Source organism: Raphanus sativus, chromosome 1 (genome assembly GCF_000801105.2).
Source record: "Raphanus sativus cultivar WK10039 chromosome 1, ASM80110v3, whole genome shotgun sequence".
NCBI classification, from domain to species: Eukaryota; Viridiplantae; Streptophyta; class Magnoliopsida; order Brassicales; family Brassicaceae; genus Raphanus; species Raphanus sativus.
Genome location: NC_079511.1, coordinates 24,906,725 through 24,927,676, shown reverse-complemented (window position 1 = coordinate 24,927,676; position 20,952 = coordinate 24,906,725). Strand labels below are relative to the sequence as shown.

The 20,952-nt window shown below is 33.5% G+C and overlaps 5 protein-coding genes across 5 annotated transcripts; 1 reads left to right on the top strand and 4 right to left on the bottom strand.

The window, feature by feature from the left end:
* Window positions 1-58: 58 nt before the first annotated feature.
* LOC108859928 (probable 2-oxoglutarate-dependent dioxygenase AOP1) lies at window positions 59-1,532 on the bottom strand. The gene is made up of 3 exons (XM_018633832.2): window positions 1,046-1,532; window positions 654-975; window positions 59-378 (listed from the first exon to the last, which is right to left on the bottom strand). The coding sequence occupies exons 1-3, from the start codon at window positions 1,417-1,419 to the stop codon at window positions 130-132; spliced, it is 945 nt and encodes a 314-aa protein (XP_018489334.1). The 5' UTR covers window positions 1,420-1,532; the 3' UTR covers window positions 59-129.
* A 5,678-nt stretch (window positions 1,533-7,210) lies between these two features.
* LOC108858455 (probable 2-oxoglutarate-dependent dioxygenase AOP1) lies at window positions 7,211-8,442 on the bottom strand. Its single transcript, XM_018632378.2, has 3 exons — window positions 8,058-8,442; window positions 7,651-7,984; window positions 7,211-7,591 (listed from the first exon to the last, which is right to left on the bottom strand). The coding sequence occupies exons 1-3, from the start codon at window positions 8,438-8,440 to the stop codon at window positions 7,343-7,345; spliced, it is 966 nt and encodes a 321-aa protein (XP_018487880.1). The 5' UTR covers window positions 8,441-8,442; the 3' UTR covers window positions 7,211-7,342.
* Window positions 8,443-11,669: 3,227 nt separating this feature from the next.
* On the bottom strand, window positions 11,670-13,743 carry LOC108857341 (deoxypodophyllotoxin synthase). Its single transcript, XM_018631324.2, has 3 exons — window positions 13,300-13,743; window positions 12,598-12,919; window positions 11,670-12,167 (listed from the first exon to the last, which is right to left on the bottom strand). Exons 1-3 carry the CDS (start codon window positions 13,680-13,682, stop codon window positions 11,898-11,900), a joined length of 975 nt encoding a protein of 324 aa, XP_018486826.1. The 5' UTR covers window positions 13,683-13,743; the 3' UTR covers window positions 11,670-11,897.
* A 1,337-nt stretch (window positions 13,744-15,080) lies between these two features.
* On the top strand, window positions 15,081-16,547 carry LOC108860022 (2-oxoglutarate-dependent dioxygenase AOP3). Its single transcript, XM_056988797.1, has 3 exons — window positions 15,081-15,524; window positions 15,785-16,109; window positions 16,225-16,547. The coding sequence occupies exons 1-3, from the start codon at window positions 15,160-15,162 to the stop codon at window positions 16,465-16,467; spliced, it is 933 nt and encodes a 310-aa protein (XP_056844777.1). The 5' UTR covers window positions 15,081-15,159; the 3' UTR covers window positions 16,468-16,547.
* Window positions 16,548-16,667: 120 nt separating this feature from the next.
* Window positions 16,668-20,327, bottom strand: LOC108807277 (uncharacterized). The gene has a single exon (XM_018579546.2). It carries the CDS (start codon window positions 20,037-20,039, stop codon window positions 16,860-16,862), a length of 3,180 nt encoding a protein of 1,059 aa, XP_018435048.1. The 5' UTR covers window positions 20,040-20,327; the 3' UTR covers window positions 16,668-16,859.
* Between the last annotated feature and the right edge of the window lie 625 nt (window positions 20,328-20,952).

Sequence of the window (20,952 nt, the reverse complement as noted above, 5' to 3'; positions counted from 1 at the left end):
AGATTTGTATATTTTATTGTTTTGTGCATGTAGTTTATTTTTCCAAACCTGCATCTAGTTGAGTGAAAATATTTTATTGATGTAAAAGGACGTTCTGGAAGCAAGCAAACAAGAAAGCTTTTATTGTTTTTACATTCCACAGTAAGTTTTGAGAGCAGATTGAGATCTTTGTCCAGCTTCTGTGTAGTAGAATTGAAGGAACTCAACATGATCAAAGGGCTTAAAGATTCGAGGATGCTCTACGTCCACGAGCTCATCTGGTGAACTCACGATATGTCCTGCTTTAGGAATCGAGAACAGCCCGAGTGAGTATCTTGTCTCTGTTCCAGTCATCATGACACGGTGATATGGAGAGTATAATCGACCATTCAGCAATGCCTACGACATACAAAAACATCAATTAGCTGTTATTAGAGCCGGTTCCGAGTATAGCTAAGTAAAACATTTTGATCAAAAAAAAAAAGCTAAGTAAAACATTGATCTTGTGCTTCCAAAAATTTTAAATTAATATATATGAACATAAATCTCCATATCGTATTAGTTTTTTTTTTGTACTAATAAAGCCTCTAAAGTTTCAAGATCATGTCATGGTTGTTATTGTTGTCAAGCATTGATTCTGTTTTAAAAGGAAGTTAAAACCAAAGGCTTCTTACGTGGAGAGAATCTCCTATCATGACGATGAAAGAGTCTTGTGATGGCTTCACTTTGATCCAGTTGTTGTCTTTGGTCTGCACCTCCAGACCTTCGACATGGTTTTGGTAGAGTATAGTGACAATGTTTTTGTCGGTATGAGCATTTAGCCCTAGTTTGGTCTCTTCTGTATCAGGTCCTTTGTACTTCATAACTCGAAGGAGGTAGTTCGTTGACTGAAGATGTTCATCGATGTACTTCACGAGTCCAAAGCTCTCCATGATCATTCTTCTTATAGTTATGTCTAGCTCTGATAACTTCTTTGAAAACGAATGAATCGTTGTGCTGGTAGTAACAAAGTTTTGATCAAAAACATGTTTATGCTAATGGTAATAAAGAACATAAGCCTACTGACCTGAAGTTGTTGTTGCCTTGAGGCCATAGCTTTTGAGTAAAGGCTTCAACTTTGTCTACAACATCAGAGTCATCAATGCCCATGCTCTCGTACAGTGGAACCATTGGGTATTGACCCACGTATCCATGGAAAGGTTTCTTGGATACGTTCCTCAGTTTGGTCTGTAAAGGTAAGTCGAAAAGCTCTTCCAAGGCCTTGAATATCGATTTCCTTAGCTCGATAGGGACTTTATCAAAAGAAGCCTCGAAACAGCCATAGTCTTGTAGAGCTTTCTGGACATCAGCTTTGGTTAAGTCCCATTGAGGATCTCCTGGTTTTAAGTTTTTGTTTGAGAAATCAATGACCGGGAGGTGAAGAGGAGTTTCAGAACCCATTTTCTTAGAGAAAGATAGTTGGATATGGAGTTACTCAAGTGAAATGTAACAAGCCATATATATGTATATTATATTGAATGAAGCCTCAAGGAATCTGTGTTCTGATGATTCTCCGCACAAGATGTCAAATGTCTATATGGTTATGTAAAAGCCATTAGTTTATGTAAATAGGTGAATCAGTTTCAATATACAATGTAAATATATTTTTATGTTTTTTTTTATCTCCATTTCAGAGAACATTGTTTTTTCAGCAACAGTTGTTACCAAATCTCTCAAGTTGAGAATACTCATTCTATCTTTTTCCATGTGGAATAAGAATATTATGACTCTGAAGTCAATTATTCCAGAAGCAATTGAAGACAAAACATCACTATCACGTCTGGTATGAACTTTGTTTTATTCTGAAAACACAGAGAATAGTTTTTTAGGTCATGGATTTGATTTAGAGAATGTTCTCAAGCTAAGACATAACTTTATTCGATTAGATAACATATGGAAACACAACTCAAGAGTCAAAAAGAAAAGAAGAGAAGTTTTCTTATTTCATGAGGCTACAATAAGTCCTGAAACCAGATATATCTCTCCTTTGATCCCTTGCAGGTGAACTTATAGCATTCCTCAAAATCAATGTACTCAGTTTATACTCCGAAGGACTGGAAAAACCAAATTTTGTTCTTTTTGGAATTAACACAACAATGGAGAGTGGAGACTATGGAAAAGTCGGAATGTGCTCCTATTTCAACGGACTGCTATTCCATGGGGAAAACCTTTACGAGCTGATGGAAAGGAATGGTACGAGAACACTTTGGTCATGGATACACCCGGAAGGAGTTATCATGGGAACTATACTAATACCACGCACTTGAAGTGGAAACGATCGATAGAAGGATGAGTGAAGTGTAATGTTGATGCCTTTTTTAAAGATACAAACACTCCTAGTCAAGCAGGTTGGGTTGTTCGCAAAAATTTAGAGAAACAGCACTGTACAGGAAGTTAAACAACCACCAAGACACTGGGATGTGATGTGTCTCCAAGCGGTGTCACCGAAGAAGATGAAGCTCAGAGACAACTCGAACCTTAAACCACCTCGCCACTTGCGGGTTTCCGAGAACCGGAATACGGTAACTTCACACTGCTACGCTAAGAGGATACTCTGGTGACAACAGAACATCCAAATCAAAGAGAAACAAAAGCTGAACCATTAAAGAAGCCGGCTGAGATTCAATGGAGACTAGAGTCGAAACCAAGGTAGAGGGACCTTGTGCAAGGTTTAACTTTTTCAAGAACAAAAAAAAAAATAATTTGCAAAACAGGACACTAATTATGTAAAATAGACCTTAAATCTTAACTAAAAAATTCATAAAGTTTTGAGCTACATATGATTCAAGGTTAGGTCTGGAAACAAAAATTCAAGTCCATAGCATCTTTAACTGTCACGATTCATCTTCTCACGAGCTTCTTTAACAAGCTTCACCATCTGAAACACACACCAATAAAATTAAAACAATAAAAAGGGGGCAAATATGATGAATTAATATATAGCATCTGATCAATTACCTCAGCATTCACAGCTTCCTGTTTTACGAGAAAACGTTCGGACACGACCCCACAATCCCTTGCCGCATCATGAATCCGTCTCCTAATACTTCGCTTATCGTTATAGGCTGCAAGAGTGAGTTTCCGTCCATCAGATCTATATCTATTTTTGTTCCAACGAAATTTTAATTAAAAAAAAAAATCAATTGGAATCTACTACACATACCAGCCCAAACGGCACCGCACGTCGCTGACAAGACTAGCGTCATGTAGCAACTCGGTAGCTTCTGTATCAGCTCTTCTGACAAGAAACGTCTCATGCTCGACAACATCATCGCCATATAGGAACACGATTATCTTCTTCGCCGTCTCTTTCTATTTTCCTCTCTCCCAACTAAATTATTACAAACTTAAAAGTTGCCCAATTTGCCAAATTTTTCTTACTTATACAGAAGCAGCGGCGGCACTTATTAAGCACCGTCAATTTAATAGAATTTTAATATTGGAGTAAATTGTTAGGATATACTATAAATCTGTAAAAATAATGACTATGAGATAAAGGTTAAATACATATCAATTAATTTAACCTTAATTTATGTGAATAATGTTTTTCAAAATCCAATTTAAAGGTTCTGATAATATTTTAAAATAATAACATATTTTATTATAATTTAATAAAATTCATATTTTTGGTTAAACTTGAATTTTGAAATGAAACACATATTAAATTTACGAAGATGTATGAATGACTCAAATGACTGTAATCGTTGGAAATGTCTTGAATCTAACCTAAATCCTCCTAAAATAATTATAGACTGCCATAGATTTATTTGGTGAAATTATTGACGAGTATTAATTTATATCTTCCTAATATGAGAAATATATTAGGCATTATATTTCTTGTGACTAACTAAATTATACACCTTATACTAGATAAAGGCTTGTACCTTATGCGAATTAATATGTATCTAACTAACTCAAATTTAACATATATTTTTAGTTTTAATCTAAATTATTTTATTAGTTTCAAATTTAGAATTAATCATAAAATATAATTTGTCTTTTTATTGCAAAGCAACATATATAATGGTTTGGTATTTGCAAAAAAATTAATTTATTTTATCTCCAAACCACACATGTAAAAAATATCATCATCGTAATAACCTAATAAAGTTTAATTAATACTTTAAATAACATAAAAATAAATCTATAAAATTAAACCATAATTACCAATTATCATTGAAATCTATAAAATCTTCTTTATCAAAATCTTAATTGCATTTTATAAGAGTTTCTTCATTATAAGAGTTCATTGTGACACATATCTTATTATATAAAGTTTAGTTCTTCAAAATTACTAATTAATATGATCATGGCACTTGGAATTTTTATATTTAAGATTGTGACATGTATTAAAATAATAACAAAAGATATTTTAAAAATATAATTATAAATATTATTTATAGTAATTTTCTATTTTTAAATCCTAAACAAAAGATAATTGTAAAATATTATCTGATAGTAATTTTCCTTTTAACATTGTGACATATGTTAAAATATATAATGATTAAAATATATATACTAAAATATAAGATGATAAAAAAGAATTTTATAAAAACAGTAATTATAAATTTATTTAATAGTATAAAATAATAATTTAAAAATTGTTTCGTAGTAATTTTTGTAGAAATTTTCCTTTTAAAATATCATAAACAAAAAAGATCTGAAAATATTTTATTTAATACTAATTTCTTTTACTAAAATCCTAAAGAATATATAATTTTAAAACATTATATTGAGTTTGGTTCTTCAAAGTTGCTAGTTAATATGATTAAATATATATAGTGAGAATTATAAAATTGATAAAAGTCTATGATAAAAATATATATTGATAACAAATTTTTTTTCTGAAATTCTAAAGAGAAGATAACTATAATAGGTTATATGAACGATTTTCCTTTTCTAACATTTTAAACAAAAATGTAAAAGAGTATTTAATATTATTTTTTATTTTTAATTGTAAATAAAAGGGAGATTTACAAAATAGAACTTTTAAAAACTTACTTAGTAAAGCATTAAGTTAGTACATAAGAATGTGTATAATGTTGTCATTGACTAGATTGGTGTATTTGACTTGCATTTCATTTTACTTTTCATTCAATTTCTTATTTTGAGTTGTGTTGAGTTAAAACGTTTAAGTATAGTATATTATTTAATCTTAAGTACAAATTTTATAACATTCATCTATGTACTATGATTATAAAATATAAATATTAATTTGAATTTATGTGTAAAAACGGGTTTAATAAATCTCACACAGTGTATGCAAAATAATCATAAAACTATAATAATAGTTATTATTTTATGTTTTTTGTATTAAACTAAAACATCAAATAAATTCCGTTGCAACGGGCTCATATCTTGTTAACAAAATATATAATAATTAAAAACATACTTGTATTTAACTAATTTTTTATAAATTATATATTTCTTGTAAAAGCTTGATTTTTAATTATAAGGGCATAACATTATATTTATTTGGACTCATATATTTTATTGGTAAGATGATTCTTCACATAAAAGAGATGAAAACTTCTTTTTAAAAATAATAAATAAAAGATATTAAACAATTTAATATTATTAAAGTAAACATAAGATGAATAAAATTATAAAACATCAAATAAAATCCGTTGCAACGGGCTCATATCTTTTTAACAAAATATATAATAATTAAAAACATACTTGTATTTAACTAAATTTTTATAAATTATATATATATCTTGTAAAAGCTTGATTTTAATTATAAAGGCAAAACATTATATTATTTGGACTCATATATTTTATTGGTAAGATTATTCTTCACATAAAAGAGATGAAAACTTCTTTAAATAATAAATAAAAGATATTAAACAATTTAATATTATTAAAGTAAACATAAGATGAATAAAATTATAAAATTATTGCTAAAATTTGATAATTCTCGTTAATAATAATTATTCTTGAAGATAATGAAAGATTTACTAGGGGTTTGCATTATATACAACTTTTCCCACACGTCATCGGAAAAGAAAGTTCAGGGGTTTGCGATTTAAATATAGATTGGGGGGTTGAGGAGCAGCGGCGGTGCACTTAACCCTAGTTGCTAAATCTCAAGTACTGGAATCTAAGAAGATGATGACGTTGAGGGCACTTGCTGTTAAAGGGACACTAGCGTTCCTTGGATTCAAGGCTGGTATGAATTGGTTCTTCTCTCATTATTATAATTCAGTTAAGAGCAAACAACTTTGGTACAATTCTTTTTGTTTTGGTCTTCTCTTTAGGAGTCGCCATGTACCCTCCATTGCCGGTAGATGTAGAATCGCCGCATGTCGTCTTTTTGGGTACGCACCTGAACATGACGAAAGAAAGGTTGCAAGCAGCGGAAAGCAATATGGAGAAGAATCTGAAAGACATCAAGGAGTATCTTACAAAGGAGTAAGGGGAAGAGCTTTAAAATAATTTGTGTTATGATCTCTCTTGTAGGTTGAAATAATAATTAACTTGACTCTTTTGCCTGTATGCTTTCCTTTCCTCTGGTGAATGTAACAATGTTCAGCTAAGCTTGGTTTTCGACTAATATATAAAGATATTTGTGTAAAATCATTCATTGCCACTTGGTTTTGAGAATGCGTTAAGTTCCTTCATCATAATTTTTTTTTTTTTTGATCAACTTCCTTCATCATAAATTTAAAAGAACGAAAGCTAATATAAATTGGATTTGGACAAATCCAATTTTTAATTGATTTTAAGTTGGAAACACATAACTCTTTAGCTTTCTCTTCTAAACCCATCTTTTAATTCACAAAAAACCCCATCTTTTACATCGTTTTGGCGAAGTATGGTTAACATGTTTCTTTATGTACTGTATGATAGTATGAGCCTCCATTCTTAGCTCTTCCTTCTTTTCTTCGGTTCCTTGGTATTTCCTCATGCTAATGTAGTTTTCATCGAGGCCAAAGCTCTTCACTAGAGTTCTCCAGGCCAAGAAGTCTTAATTCTGATACCTATTCAGACAAGCTTTTTGTACATCGCCTCTAACTGAGTCCCACTCTTAAGTTCCAGGCTACTAGGTCTCCACTTCTTAAATCAATGACTAGGAGATGAAGAAGAAATTTGGTTTCAAAACTCATCATTTCTTGTTTTGAAGACCGCTAGGGTCCGATATTATGCGGTTGGATATTAAACATCATTAATTATTGTTATCATAGTGTCCACAGTGAAGTTCTATCTTCACTATTAATTTATTCTGATGGAGATGGGTTTACATAAAAGGTTCGAAATAGCAAATCAAACAAGTTTCTTCTTATTCTTGTTTCTATTTTTGAAGAAAGACGTTATTATTGTATTCTCAAAGGCCACAGTAACCCCTGAGTGAAGCTACATCTCTCCTTCCAGGTCCCTCAGTGGTGAACTGAAAGTATGCTTCAAAATCAAATGGCTTATACAAACGAGGATGTTCAGCATCAACCATTTCATCTGGTGCACATATCAAATCCTCTGTTTTCGGAACAGAGAACAATCCAGCTGAAAATCTTGTGTTCGTTCCCATCCTCATCACTCGGTGAACACCAGTAAGCACCCGACCATTAAGAAGCACCTGAACAAATACTTGTTACATCATGAACATTAAAATAAGAATCGTGATTTTGAGCTTACGTGTAGTGTGGCTCCTCCAAGAACGATGAACGAAGAATCTTGGGAAGGATTGGCTTTGATCCATTGTTTATCATCACTAGTTCTCACTTCGAGTCCATCTTTTACATCGTTCTGACAGAGTATGGTGAGCATGTTTCTGTCTGTATGAGTCTCCAGACCTAACTCTTCTTCCGCTTCTTCAACTCCTTGGTACTTCATCATTCTCACAAGACATTTGGTCGAGTTCAAATGTTTCTCTATGTAGTTTTCATTGATCCCAAAACTCTCCATTATCATTCTCCTGGTCATGAAGTCCAGTCCAGACACTTTCTCGGAGAATGACATGACCGTCTCACTGCAGAAACAGAGTTATTTTAGAGTTCTGTTTCAAGTTAAGAAGAGAAGAAAAGGTTTAAAGAACCCTAAACCTGAAATTTGCATTGCCTTGGGGCCAAAGCTTGTGAGTAAATTCATTGACTTTATCTTCATTTTCTGCAAAGTCAACACCCAAGACTTCAAAAAGAGGTAAAGTCGGAATATGACCAACATATCCTCTGTATTTTCTCCTTGAGACAACTCTTTGTTTGGTCTCTAAAGGCAGCTGAAAAGCCTCCTCGGAGACATCGAAAACCGCTTTTCGAAGTTCAACAGGGACTTTGTCAAACAAGGCCTCAAAACATCCATACTCTTCTAGAGCTCTTCGGACACCGCCTCTCACTGAGTCCCATTCTACAGTTCCTGGTTTTAGGTTTGGACTTGTGAAATCGATGACCGGGAGCTGAAGAGCAGGAGTGGGTTCCAAGCTAACCATTTTTTTTTGTTTTAGAAACTTGTTGTGTGTTAAGATATCTCTCTATGTGTTCTTATATATGGTTTTGAAGACCACTTGATCTTTAAAAAATATTATCATACTTTTAGGTTTCACTACAAATTTATGGTGCCTGGCGAACTTTTTTGTTTTAAATCTTTATAATGTAGAAAAATCGTAAATTTGACACTTATTGTTGTAATACACAACTGTAGAACGGTTTTGATTGGCTCAAAATTTATAAATGATCTGAACTTTTTATCCTACCTTGTTGAAAGTGAAACTTTGTAAGTACGGAGCCAATCAGATAACATTCAGATATATAAAACATTATCATTTTGATCAATGGGATGCCATTCAGATTTAACATTATCACTTTGCATCAATCTTTCTATGCATAAAGCTTTTAAGATACCTCTATATGTTTTGTGATAAATTCTTGGGTTCACCCCTAGAGTGAACCTTTAGGTTCACCCAACCAATAGAATTTCGTTATTTCATATTCAGTATTTTTCAAAAAGGAAATAAAATATTGTCAAGTTATATTATCTTTTTAAACTAAAAAATAAAATAAATAAAAAATAATATTAATTTCAAACAAAAACACATTTAAAAAAAAATTAATACCGTCAGCTAAACACTAAATCTTAAACTCTAAATTCTAAACTCTAAATTCTTGGGTAAATCTCAAACCTTTAGGTAAATCCCAAACACTTGAATAAATTCTAAATCATAGAGTTTAGGATTTATCCACAGGTTTAAGGTTTATCCAAAGGTTTAGGGTTTAGTATTTAGGATTTAGGATTTAGGGTTTAGTATTTAGGGTTTAGGGTTTAGTGTTTTGTTGACTGTGTTAAAAATATTTAAAAAAAAAATCCAAAGATTTAAGATTTATTCAAGGGTTTAGAGTTTACAAAGGATTTAAAGTTTATGATTTAAGGCTTAAGGTTCAGTGTTTTGTTGACGGTATTTTAAATATAAATTTTTTTTTGCGACTAATAATATTTTCTATTTTTTATTTTAAAAACATAATAAAACTTGACAATATTTTGTTTCTTTTTTTAAAAGATATTAAATATAAAATAAAGAAATCTTATTGGTTGGGTGAAACTAAATGTTCACTATTGGGGTGAACCCAAGTATTTCTCATATTTTGTGGCCTCGTAGAATTTTATGAGAGCTGTGCTCTCGAATGGCTTATAAATATGAGGATGTTCATTTCTTCAGGAGACGAAACCGTGCCCGTGACGAACGGAAAAAGGCTAACTTCTATTGTACATGTCTTCTCACCAGCCATTGTCAGTCTATGTTCACAAGAATGTATATCGTCATTGCTCCAACCCTAGATAAATCTACGTGATTTTTTAAATAAACAAATCCAAAGTTCGTTGTTAAATATTAGGAAGGTACGTGGGTTTTCATCTTAAAATCAATTAGGAGATGTCACCGGCCATGACAACATAATTGGATGCGATTTTCAGCGAAATCCATTTACCGTTCTTTAGTTTAACTTCTAAACCATGCATATCAATATGCTTATAATCTGGTATAGGTATTAGTTAGCCGGGAATCTCAAATACCTTCAACTTCCAATGATAAAATCTCCCTTTTTTAACTTGTAAATGTAACCACATTAAAATTTTTGTGTCGTTTACTTTATGAATCTCTGCACTGTTTTCTCGCATCCGTTCTAAATAGATTTGGGCACAGATCGAATAGTAGTATATTTTTCAGTATTTATGAATTTTTTGTACTTCACGGATATCTGATTTTTTTTTGCTTTTTTTTGTTTCACAAAAATACGAATATTCGATTTTCAAGATATCCGATTTTTTTATATATTTACTGATATTCACGGATATTTACGGATAATTCATCCAATTTGTTCAATACAAGTAATTTTTAAAAATAATACCAATTTATATTTTAGAAATATCTTCCACATAATAAATATATAAAGTAAAAACTAATGAAATTATATGTTTTCTTAATTTTAAAATTAATAATTTTTCTTATAAAACAAATGTTTGTAGAAAAATGTAGTTTTGTATAAAAAATAATATTCATTTTTAGTTTAATATTTTATAAGTAACTTTTAAAATAAATTTAATAAATTATATGTTAAATAATAATTATGTAATATTATACATTTAAATTTCTATATTTAATTACAGATATACATATATTTGTATAAAAATCGGAGCGAACTGGATATTCGTCTCTAATTTTTTTAGTATTTGTGATTTACTTTGTTTTTAACGGATATTGATTTTTTAGTATTGGTTTTGCTTCGAAGACTTACAGATATTCAGATTTTTTTCGAATCAAATCAAAACGAAGAACGAATTGAATCAAATTAACTGATAAAATGTCGAGTCCTAGATATAGAAGTTATACTGAGGTAGCGAAAAGAAAGTTTTATCAGTGTTCTCACGAAGAGCTAGTTTGGAAGTAGATATTTGGAATTAAAGGCAGCTTTACTGGTAAGTTTGTAAAAGAATTTACAAAAAAAATAGTTAAAATATATAAGAAATAGGAATATAGAGACAGGTAAGACACTATTCTTTAACCCAATTTGCTAATTTTTAATAGACATTCTCATAACATTTGTCAATAATTCATTAGTTAAGAATATTTTATTGTGAAAATATTAAAGATTTCTAGACAATGCTGGTGGCCTAAGTCGAGAAACCTGAGCAGAGAAAACTATGATTCACTGTGCTCTGAGCATCTTCTTTGTTCGTAACATAGTCAACTGCAAGACCTTCTAAAAGAGGGAACACGTGCATGATGCATCTAACTAGTGTTGCCATGATACGGTTCTCGGTACATCAATCAATCATTTGTCTCCGTTGGTAGACCAAACAGTTTCACCAAGCAACCGTATTCGTCCGAAGCTCTACATACATCTTTAGTTTTAGGTTTTGGCTTCTGAGATAAAGAACTGGGACCTTAGCATTCAAGATTGATTCCATTATGGTTGTTTCTTTGATATATTTTGGGACCTTTCAACTTGAGATATATAGAAGTTTAATTTCAGAAAAAATTATGTGTATAGTCCAATGATTTTGAATAATTAATAAGACTAGTATAATGTTTTGTTATTACTCTAAAGGGCTCATTGATCCACATTTTTTTTTTTTGAAACTGATTGATCCACATATTCCTTTGAAACTTTGTCTACCAAACCTATTTACATCTCGAATAATTTTCCATTCTCGCTAATCCCAGATTTATATACACATAAGATATGATATATAAGAACCATATTGAATACATGAAATTAAAAGGTCTCCCAACGAAATAAAATTCGAAACCTGGCACACAGAAATGAAAATCAACATGAAAAATATTCAACACGCACTAGAAGAATATGGATGTCTGAACATATTATAGTAGAGAAGAGAGAGGGAACCAATAAGATGCCGTTTTCATTTATAAAAAAACATTGGCAACTTGATCAATCGTCTGACTGTAAAGATGCTTTTTCGATACCGCAATATGCTTTGAGAGTTGACGTCGCTTCACGGCCTTCTTTGGTTGCATAGAAGTTTATGAGAGCGATGTTATCGAAAGGCTTGTACATGAGAGGATGTTCGTCGTCCACAATCTCCTCAGGGACCGAAACCAATCCCTTGATAAAAGAGAAAAGACCTAAAGTGTACCTTGTCTTGTCTCCTTCCATTGTTACTCTATGCTCACAAGAACGTATCCTGTCATTGCTCCAGCCCTAACCATATCAACAATTATGAATGTTCATGGGTTTCTATCATAATACTGACTAAGCTATAAAGTAAATGACTGTTTTGAGCTGTTTGGACTCGTTTGGTTGTTAATCTACGTTATATCTATATAGATATGTATTTCTTTCTTAAATTAAAATTCGTTGGTCAAAGATGAAACTCAACAAATAACAATTTTAAGTACTTAAGCAAAACTCTTTTGTTAATTACAAACGAAAACGCAAGGAGAACATTAAGTTTGCCTTTGGCTTTTGTGTACTTTTTTGTAAAACTTAATATGAAAAACTTCAATATTTTATACTTACAAAAATATGCTTTCTATTTTCAATTCTTTTTTTTCAAAACAATCTCATGCAACCGTAAACACAGAAATTTCCTAGAACAATCGGAGTTTTAAATCGAATTTATTTCAGTTACCATAGAGATGTCACCAGCCATGACAACGTACGACTTGGGTGAGAGTTGAAGAGAAATCCATTCACCGTCCTTCGATTTCACCTCCAAACCATTGACACCGTTTTGGTGAAGTATTGATAAGAAGGTCTTGTCTGTGTGCTGAGGAAAAGCTGGCATCGAGATAGACTCTGGTGGAGCCAAGTACTTGAGGAATTTGAGTAAGTAAGTCTTTGACCCTACATGTGAATCATAGTGTTTCTCCACACCGTAGTTCTCAAATATCATCCTCACCACTAGTCGGTCTAATTCGGCAACCGCGTTAGAGAAACCGTGAGCGGTTTCGCTACAAAGTTTTAAGTTCAAGCAAATATAAGAATGGTTCTGCTTCAAACCTATTGAGTTGAGTTTAAAAAACAAAACAATAATATAAATAAAGTATTCAAAATTAATTTGAAGGAAACATAACCTAAACACTAAACTAGAGTGGAAGACAATGTAAACCAAGACACAGAGTTGGATAAAGCAAAGTGAAATATTAACTTTGTACTACTACTAAATATTTAAAAATCAATATGGATAGATAGTCTTTTAAATTGTTTACAATTTGTTTTATGTCCTGTTTTCCAAAATTTCGTCTCTAAAATTTCAGGGTTGGTCTTGCCAAAATCAAACCATTAACCGTATGCTCGTATATTTAATTAAACAATCAAGCTCTAAACATACCAAAATTGATGGTTTCCTTGAGGCCACATGAGATGAGTGAATCTTTGAGCCTCTTCTTTGTTTGTAACATAGTCAATGCCAAGACCTTCATGAAGAGGGATTACAGGCATTTGACCTACGTAGCCATGGTACGGCTTCTCGTTCACGTTCTTCCTCTTTGTCTCCGTCGGGAGATCGAACAGTTCCTCAGCAGCGGCGAAGATTGAATCATCTAGCTTCTGCGTTACTCCGTCGTACAAAGCCACGAAACAGCCGTATTCCTCCAAGGCTTCACAGGCTTCTCTAGAAATGGAACGCCACGTGGACGTGTCTGGGTTCAAGTCCTGTCCGCTCGTGAGATCAAGAACTGGAACTTTAGAAGTAGACTTCACGGATGATTCCATTTGGATGCTATGTTTCAAATGTGATCTTTCTTGATTTTGTCAGCACCAACTTATATAATTTCAGTTACAAAAAAAAACCTATATAATTTCTTGACAATTTATTAACAGATAATCATATGACTTTTTTAGTTGTAAAAAGTCATATTTTATATAATTAGGGGGTCCAGTCCTGATTAAATAAACCGAACCAAAAACTGGAACAAAATCTAACCGAAAACCGAATTGAATTTTAATATGGATAAATATAGTGGTAAATCTTTTTTCTTTATTCGAAAATTAGAACTACACCCCCAAACAAATCATAAACATAAAGGTAAAAGTATACCAAAAAGTCGAACCTTAGTTTAATTTTCTTAAATAAAAATGAACGCCTTTGATGAAAACACAAATCTAACAAAACGCAAATCTAACATTAAACCAAACCTAACCAAATTGTTCCATTCTATAACTAAAACCGAAATTTTGGAAAATGTGAACCGAAATCAAACCAAAATAGAATTGGATATTATATTTTATAATGTGGTAATGTGGTCCCCCAAGTATGATGACTAGTGGATATTAATATATAACGTGGTCCAACGTAAGGGTGAGGACAGATCGAATAATACATTTTTTTAATATTTATGATTTACATTGTACTTTACGGATATCTAATTATTTATTTGTTTTGTTTCAAAAAATACTCGAAAAATATAGATATTCAGTTTTTAGATATTCAGAAATTTATGGATATTTGCCAATATTCACGGTTATTTATGTATATCTTATCCACTTTATTTAATATAAATAAATCTACTAAACATTATATAATTTTTTACATAATATGAAAGATAAACTAAAAATTAATGAAATTATGTGTTTTATAAAAAAATATTTTTACAAAAATTTCTATAAAATTTTTATATTTTTCTTAATTTTATATTTATAAGTAATATTATAAATAAAATTATATGTTAAAATATTAATTATATAAGATTTTACATTTGACACTCTATTAATTATATATATACATCTATCAGTATATAATTTGTAGCAGATTAGATATCCACCTTTAATTTTTTAGTATTTGTGATTTTTTTTACTTTTAACAGAAGATGATTTTTAATATTTGCTTTGTTTCAGAGATTTACTTATCCAAATTTTTCAAATCAAATCGAAATGAATAATAAATTAAATCAAATTTAACGGATAAAATGCCTAGCTCTAGTCCAATGACGGATTTTGGTGACTAACTATGTGGTCCATAGGTTCCGCTGACTAATACTATATCAATATAGTGATGTTTTGTTTATACTCTAAAACGAATAATTGAAAACTAAGAAGTAAGATCCCTTCAATATTTGTCTTGTAATGAACAGCCAAAATCCATTTTCATCTTAGAGGATATTCCAAATACAGTTTTTTTGACATTATATATATTAATAAGATATGATCCATGAGAAAACACACCTAAATCCTGAAAAATATAACAATTATAATGTCTTCTAAGATCCCTACCTTAGATTTCTCAAGCGAAGATTTGAAACCGGGCACAAAGTATTGGGAATCAACAAGCAAGAACATAAGACAAGCACTTGAAGAATATGGATGTTTCATCATAGATCTTCAAGACAAGACTCCTTTAGGTCTTCTTGACCAAGTATTTGGTTCTTTGGTCGAGTTGTTTGATCTTCCGACACAAACCAAAATGAAGAACAAATACGATAAGCCTTTAAATGGCTACGTTGGTCAGATTCCAGCTCTTCCTCTTCATGAAAGTCTTGGCATTGATAATGCCACTTCTTTAGAAGCAACCAGAAGCTTCACCGGTTTGATGTGGCCACAAGGAAACGAACACTTTAGGTATGTATGGAAAGATCGAATCAAGTTCTCCCTACCTTTTATGTGTGTAAAGTTGTTTTACATAAATTTTAAAAGTATATTAAATGTTTAATTTTATATCTATTTGACTATAAAAAATTTATAGTTTTATTTTTATTTTTATTAGTCTAATTAATTTATGACATTTATTTCTTAACAAAATTTTAGTTTAATTAATTTAAAAACGGAAGGTGTATTGATTTTTTTATAAACTTCAACTTAACTTGATTGGTTTGTGCTAGTGAATGTGTGCACAAGTATGCGGAGTTTGCAGCCAAGCTTGATCAAATGGTGACTCGGATGGTTTTTGAAAGCTATAACGTCGAGAAACACTACAAACCATACATTGAATCAACCACTTACCTTCTCCGTGTGCTGAAAAATAGTGCACCGAACAACAATAACCCCAACTTAGGGTTTGTCACACATACAGACAAGAGTTTCACAACCATACTTCACCAGAACCAAGTCAATGGTCTTGAAATGGAAACTAGAGAAGGAGAGAGAATCAATATAAATCTATCATCACCTTCACTCTTCATGATCGTTGCTGGCGATGCCTTGATGGTAAAGTTAAAATACAAATTCTTAATAGTACATACAAACATATATATATATATATATATATATATATATATATATATATATATATTGAACTAACTTAAGTGAATATACCCTTTAGGCATGGAGCAATGATAGGGTTTGGTCTCCAAGACACCAAGTTCTAGTGAGCGGTGACACAGACAGATACTCTATTGGAATGTTTTCATTCAACAATGGAACACTTCAAGTACCAGAAGAGCTAATTGATCATCAGCATCCTCTAAAGTATAAGCCGTTTGATCATATTGGTCTACTTCGGTTTTACCGTACGGACGTAGGTTACAAATCAGAATGTCCTATCAAAGCCTATTGTGGTATATGAATCACTTATGCATCCAACTATCTAAAGCTTCATATATGTGAAATGCAATAATAATAAGAGAAAAATAAGTGTAATTTTACTCAGGTAAAAACATATACTCCCCCGTTCCAAAATATAATTGCATATAAAACACCCATATTAAAAAGTTCCTTTTATTTTTAAAATATCTTTACAACTATGAATTCAAAACACTTAAGTAATTGCAAAATAGACTATATAATAAAATTAATAACATGGTTTCTAGTAAAGTTAAAATTGTGTAAAAATATGAAAACATTTACATATTGAAACAACAAAACTCCTTTCAAACATCTTATATTTTGAAACGGAGAGAGTATATAGTTACGTGGTATCAAGACATTAATATTAGCACAACAACATCAAGAAACAAATCATTCTTCATTATCACTGTGGTTTCCATTGGCACAAACTCCAGAAACCATCTCTGATTCAGACATAACTCTCTCGTACTTAACAGAGCGAGAAGGTAGAATCCTAAACCGACCAAAGCTTAAAGCTTGAGAAAGCTTGTCATAGTCCCATCTCTGCTGAACAAACACAATAACCGCAAGCAGAACCGCGGTAACCGGTATAGCTACATCCCCAAACTTGGAGAAGAAATCGAGATTCGGATTAACAAACTCGTGTTCCTCTCCAATGAAGTAAGGGTCAGGAACAGAGCCAACGAGGTAGTCATAGACGTGAGGGAAAAGCCTCACTAGCGTGATCCCCAAGTAATACAGCTTCCTTAGCGGCTGCTGCTTTGAATCAATCTGCCAGACAAAGTTAGCAATAACCTGAGGGAGCAAGAAGAAGTCTTGAACCAAACCAATGTACTCCTCTGTTTCTGTTTGCCACCAGTTTGTACCAACAGCAGCTCCATACACTTGAGTAAACCTCTCTGTCCTCGCTGGATGAAGAACCAAAGCAAGTATGTAACCTAGCGCGTGTAAGAACAATGAAACGAGAAGCACACGGCGATCACTAGGAACTTTATGCGGTTCTTGAGGTGTTGTTCTAGTGACTAATCTGACACGTGACTTCCACACTTTCTGACAAAGCCTTAGAGTTAGTAGAAAGCAAACCATCACGAGAAGCTTCACAGTGTAATCAATCACATTAAACCACTGACTCTTCTGTAGATCATAAGAAGGTGTTTCATAAGCCGTTGGTGAAGCTGCTTTCCTTTTAAACAGAGCTTCTGCGCCAGTGATCAACGGCAAGCTGTAACCAAGAGCTTGAACTCCAAGCATCACAAGCGAAACGAAAGGAACCGAATCTACATTCGTTCTAACGTAAAACAGCTGGCTAGCAATGCAACCAATAGAGAAGGTCAAAGTGAGAACTCTGAGGATCCCTTCAACGCCAGCGCGTGAGAGAATGTCCTCACGCTGTCTTCTGTAAAAGATAGGTGTTGTCTTGAGCTTCAACGGTTTGAAATAGAGAGGATCATCGTCAGGTCTTTTGCTGGATATGGAAACCTTAGCCGTTGGATCAGCTAACCATCTTGCCTTGATGGGAGGGTAAGAAACCACAACGTCTACCAAACAATCTAGCCCGGATTCAAGATCGCCGCTCGCTGACAAGACTTCCCACGAGGCTCTCACGTCTCTGCATCCCACTAGATACATTCTTCCCGTATGCTCGTCGTAGAGACCTTCCAAGTAGATCTTAGAAACGTTACCAAAACTTTCCCCCGTTAGTGAGATTTGAGCTGAAACATTCAGAAGAAGCTGCTTCTCAGTGTACTGATCTTTTGTCTTGTAAGGAACACTACTACCACTCTGTTCCTCAATGGATTCATTAGAAGAACGCCAGAAGAGACCGAACAAAGGACCGAGCGAAAGAACATCCATCCCCAAGTTGGTCACTGACGTCTTCTTCTCGGTGAAAGCAGGTGTGTGGAAAGTCAAATCCTCAGCTAGAAGAGACAAGCTGGAAAGAGAATCCTCAGAGTCTTCCAGCTTGGGGAACTTCATCACCGACTTCTTGATTATCGTTCCGAAAGAGAACTCCTGGTTCCTCTCGAGAATACCCCCAGCTTCATCAGTTTTCGAGTAGCGATAAAACGGATGCTGAGAAGAAGAAGACTGGAAGTAGTTCTGCATATCCATAGGCTCAACAAGCTTCTCAAACGACAGAGGAGAGAAAGAAGGAGTCAGATTCTTCTCGGTGTTGAGACAAGAGAACGTCCCAACGAGTATACTCCTCTGCCGTATCGAAAACGTTGTAGGAATATACAAACACACACGAGCATTGCATAAATCTACTTCACCACGCCTGCAAGCAACCATACACAACTCCCCGCTCGACTGTTTCCAAACCCCTTCGGCTGTAACCGTCATGTTATCAAGCGCTGATCTCCTCCCCGAGAGGTAAAGATTCTCACTAGGACGAACCGCACGGAACACAGCAGAGACTTTCGTCACAGCAGCGTCATCTTCTAGACAATGTACATTTTGCATATAAAGGTTCACGTCTCTAAAGCTACCGTCTGTGGAATTAACGTCTCCGTCAGACGCGAACGGACCTAGCTTCCTGCAGAACGCATCGGTACCGTTGCATTTCCAGTTAGGTAGGACGGTGAGAGGAGTCTGAGAAACAACTCTTTGAAGAAGGTTACAGAAACCTTTCCCTTTATAGACATCAATCCCACTAATAGTACTACTAACGTTTTCACAAGCGTTTGATACCAACTCGTCCGCGAGGAAACTGTATTGAACTGACTTACTCAACTGAGAAGAGATACTGATTCTGTCGAAGTACTTTAGATTTGGTTTCTCGTTAAGGCTCTTGAGATCTCCTTGTATCGCCCGTTTGGTTAATGTGAAGGTTTTAGGGTAACGGAGAATGAGTCTGATCTGATCGTCTTGGAGAAGGGGAGGCGTGTCGTGTTCTTTAACCCATCTCCACGGATCGGAAGGAGACTCGTTGTTATCGCGAGAAGGAAGCATCGTCTCGCCGAGCATACACAAGACACGTTCTTGATCGTTATCATTCTCAACATAAACCCCTTGGAAATTGATTTTAAGCTGAGTATGACTCGGCCAGAGCTCGAACTCGCGACCTCCTCCTCCTCCTCCTCTTAGGTCGTCGAACGCCGTGATCGCTAAGAGGAGGACGCCGTTGACGCCGACGTATCTCTTGGTTCGGTGCGGGAGATCTAGATCTGTGATGCGGAAGGAGACGAGATTCAGAGGCTTTGTTGAGGTGATGTTGGTCTTGTCGAAGGGGAGGATCGGAGAGTCGCCGCCGGCGGGGAGTTGTGACCAGTCGCCGTTACGGAAGGAGAGGCTTTTCTTGGCTTTGCGGAGATCTCTGGAGATTGGATCGATGTTTAGGTCGGAGGCTGAGGATAAGACTGATTTGCAGTTTCTTCGTACGTCGGTGAGACGATCGTAGCTGATCTTCGGGGAGAGTGAGGGTTCGTACTCGCTGTTGAATGAAGATGCCGGTGTAGATTCGGAGTAGACAGTTGAGTAACCTAACTCCGAGAAGGCAGCGAGTGTTAGTTGGGAAGAGGAGTAAAGAGAGGAGAAGAAGATCAAAGGAAGGAGATTTAGCGTTTTCATTTTGACATTAACTGAAGAAGAAGGAGTCTTTGGTCGAAAGTAAAAGGGGAGAAAAAAAAAAGACAGGAACTTGCGAGTTCCGACAAGTTGATTTTAGGACAGAGATGGAACGTTGATTAAGGGTCGGAAGAAGAAGAAGCTGGAAATGGTGGGGATTGGTTATGAGTTTCTGTGGAAAGTTCGATTTGGTGAAAAACTTGCATTCGCAATCACAGATCGAGAGAGTGGAGAGAGAGAGAGAGAGAGAGAGAGAGAGATGATTACACTCGAAGTTAAGTCGCATTGAACAGAAGAACAGTCGACAAAGAAAAGTCTTTTTAATATTTTCCATCTTTAATTATTTTTATCATTAAATCTGTATTATTATTAATTTTTTTGTCGTCCAAATCTGTATTAAAAAGGGGAAAATTTGGAGAAATACACTCAAATAAGATTATAATTTGAAAACTACATCCTTATTATTATTTTTTTGAAAAATACACTTATATATATATAAATTTACCTAATTGTCCAATCTTAATATTTCTAATATATTTTTTTAAAAATTGTTTTTTAAATCCAATTTCTAATATATTGTTTAATTTTACTTTTTTAAAACAAAAAATCATTAGAGAATCTAGCTAATATCCTTTTAATATATCTACACAATATTATTCCCATATTTTTTTAATAATATCTTAAAATTTTTATTATTTTGAAAAATAAAAAAACAAGACATGTATCGTCTTCTCGTCTCCTTCTCTCGTATCCTTTCAATTTCTGTTTTTTCCTTTTTTTTTCTTAGTTTCACAGATTCTTCTTCATAGAGGTTTGTTAATTCATTTTTAATTTGGTTCTATTTTATTCTTACAATAGTTCTGTTTTAGAATATCATGATGCATTTGGCTAGAGTTTCAAGAAAGTGGAAGATGAA

Bases quoted from the DNA above. Each gene is read 5' to 3' on its own strand.
- LOC108859928 (XM_018633832.2), bottom strand. From the start codon at position 1,419: ATGGGTTCTGAAACTCCTCTTCACCTCCCGGTCATTGATTTCTCAAAC. The intron at 976-1,045 runs GTCAGTAGGCTT...TGTTACTACCAG, and splicing joins CAAGGCAACAACAACTTCAG to CACAACGATTCATTCGTTTT. The intron at 379-653 runs GTAAGAAGCCTT...TGTATGTCGTAG, and splicing joins TGATAGGAGATTCTCTCCAC to GCATTGCTGAATGGTCGATT.
- LOC108858455 (XM_018632378.2), bottom strand. From the start codon at position 8,440: ATGGTTAGCTTGGAACCCACTCCTGCTCTTCAGCTCCCGGTCATCGAT. The intron at 7,985-8,057 runs GTTTAGGGTTCT...CTGTTTCTGCAG, and splicing joins CAAGGCAATGCAAATTTCAG to TGAGACGGTCATGTCATTCT. The intron at 7,592-7,650 runs GTAAGCTCAAAA...GTATTTGTTCAG, and splicing joins TTGGAGGAGCCACACTACAC to GTGCTTCTTAATGGTCGGGT.
- LOC108857341 (XM_018631324.2), bottom strand. From the start codon at position 13,682: ATGGAATCATCCGTGAAGTCTACTTCTAAAGTTCCAGTTCTTGATCTC. The intron at 12,920-13,299 runs GTATGTTTAGAG...AAAACTTTGTAG, and splicing joins CAAGGAAACCATCAATTTTG to CGAAACCGCTCACGGTTTCT. The intron at 12,168-12,597 runs GTAACTGAAATA...TGATATGGTTAG, and splicing joins TGGCTGGTGACATCTCTATG to GGCTGGAGCAATGACAGGAT.
- LOC108860022 (XM_056988797.1), top strand. From the start codon at position 15,160: ATGTCTTCTAAGATCCCTACCTTAGATTTCTCAAGCGAAGATTTGAAA. The intron at 15,525-15,784 runs GTATGTATGGAA...GGTTTGTGCTAG, and splicing joins CAAGGAAACGAACACTTTAG to TGAATGTGTGCACAAGTATG. The intron at 16,110-16,224 runs GTAAAGTTAAAA...TATACCCTTTAG, and splicing joins TTGCTGGCGATGCCTTGATG to GCATGGAGCAATGATAGGGT.
- LOC108807277 (XM_018579546.2), bottom strand. From the start codon at position 20,039: ATGAAAACGCTAAATCTCCTTCCTTTGATCTTCTTCTCCTCTCTTTAC.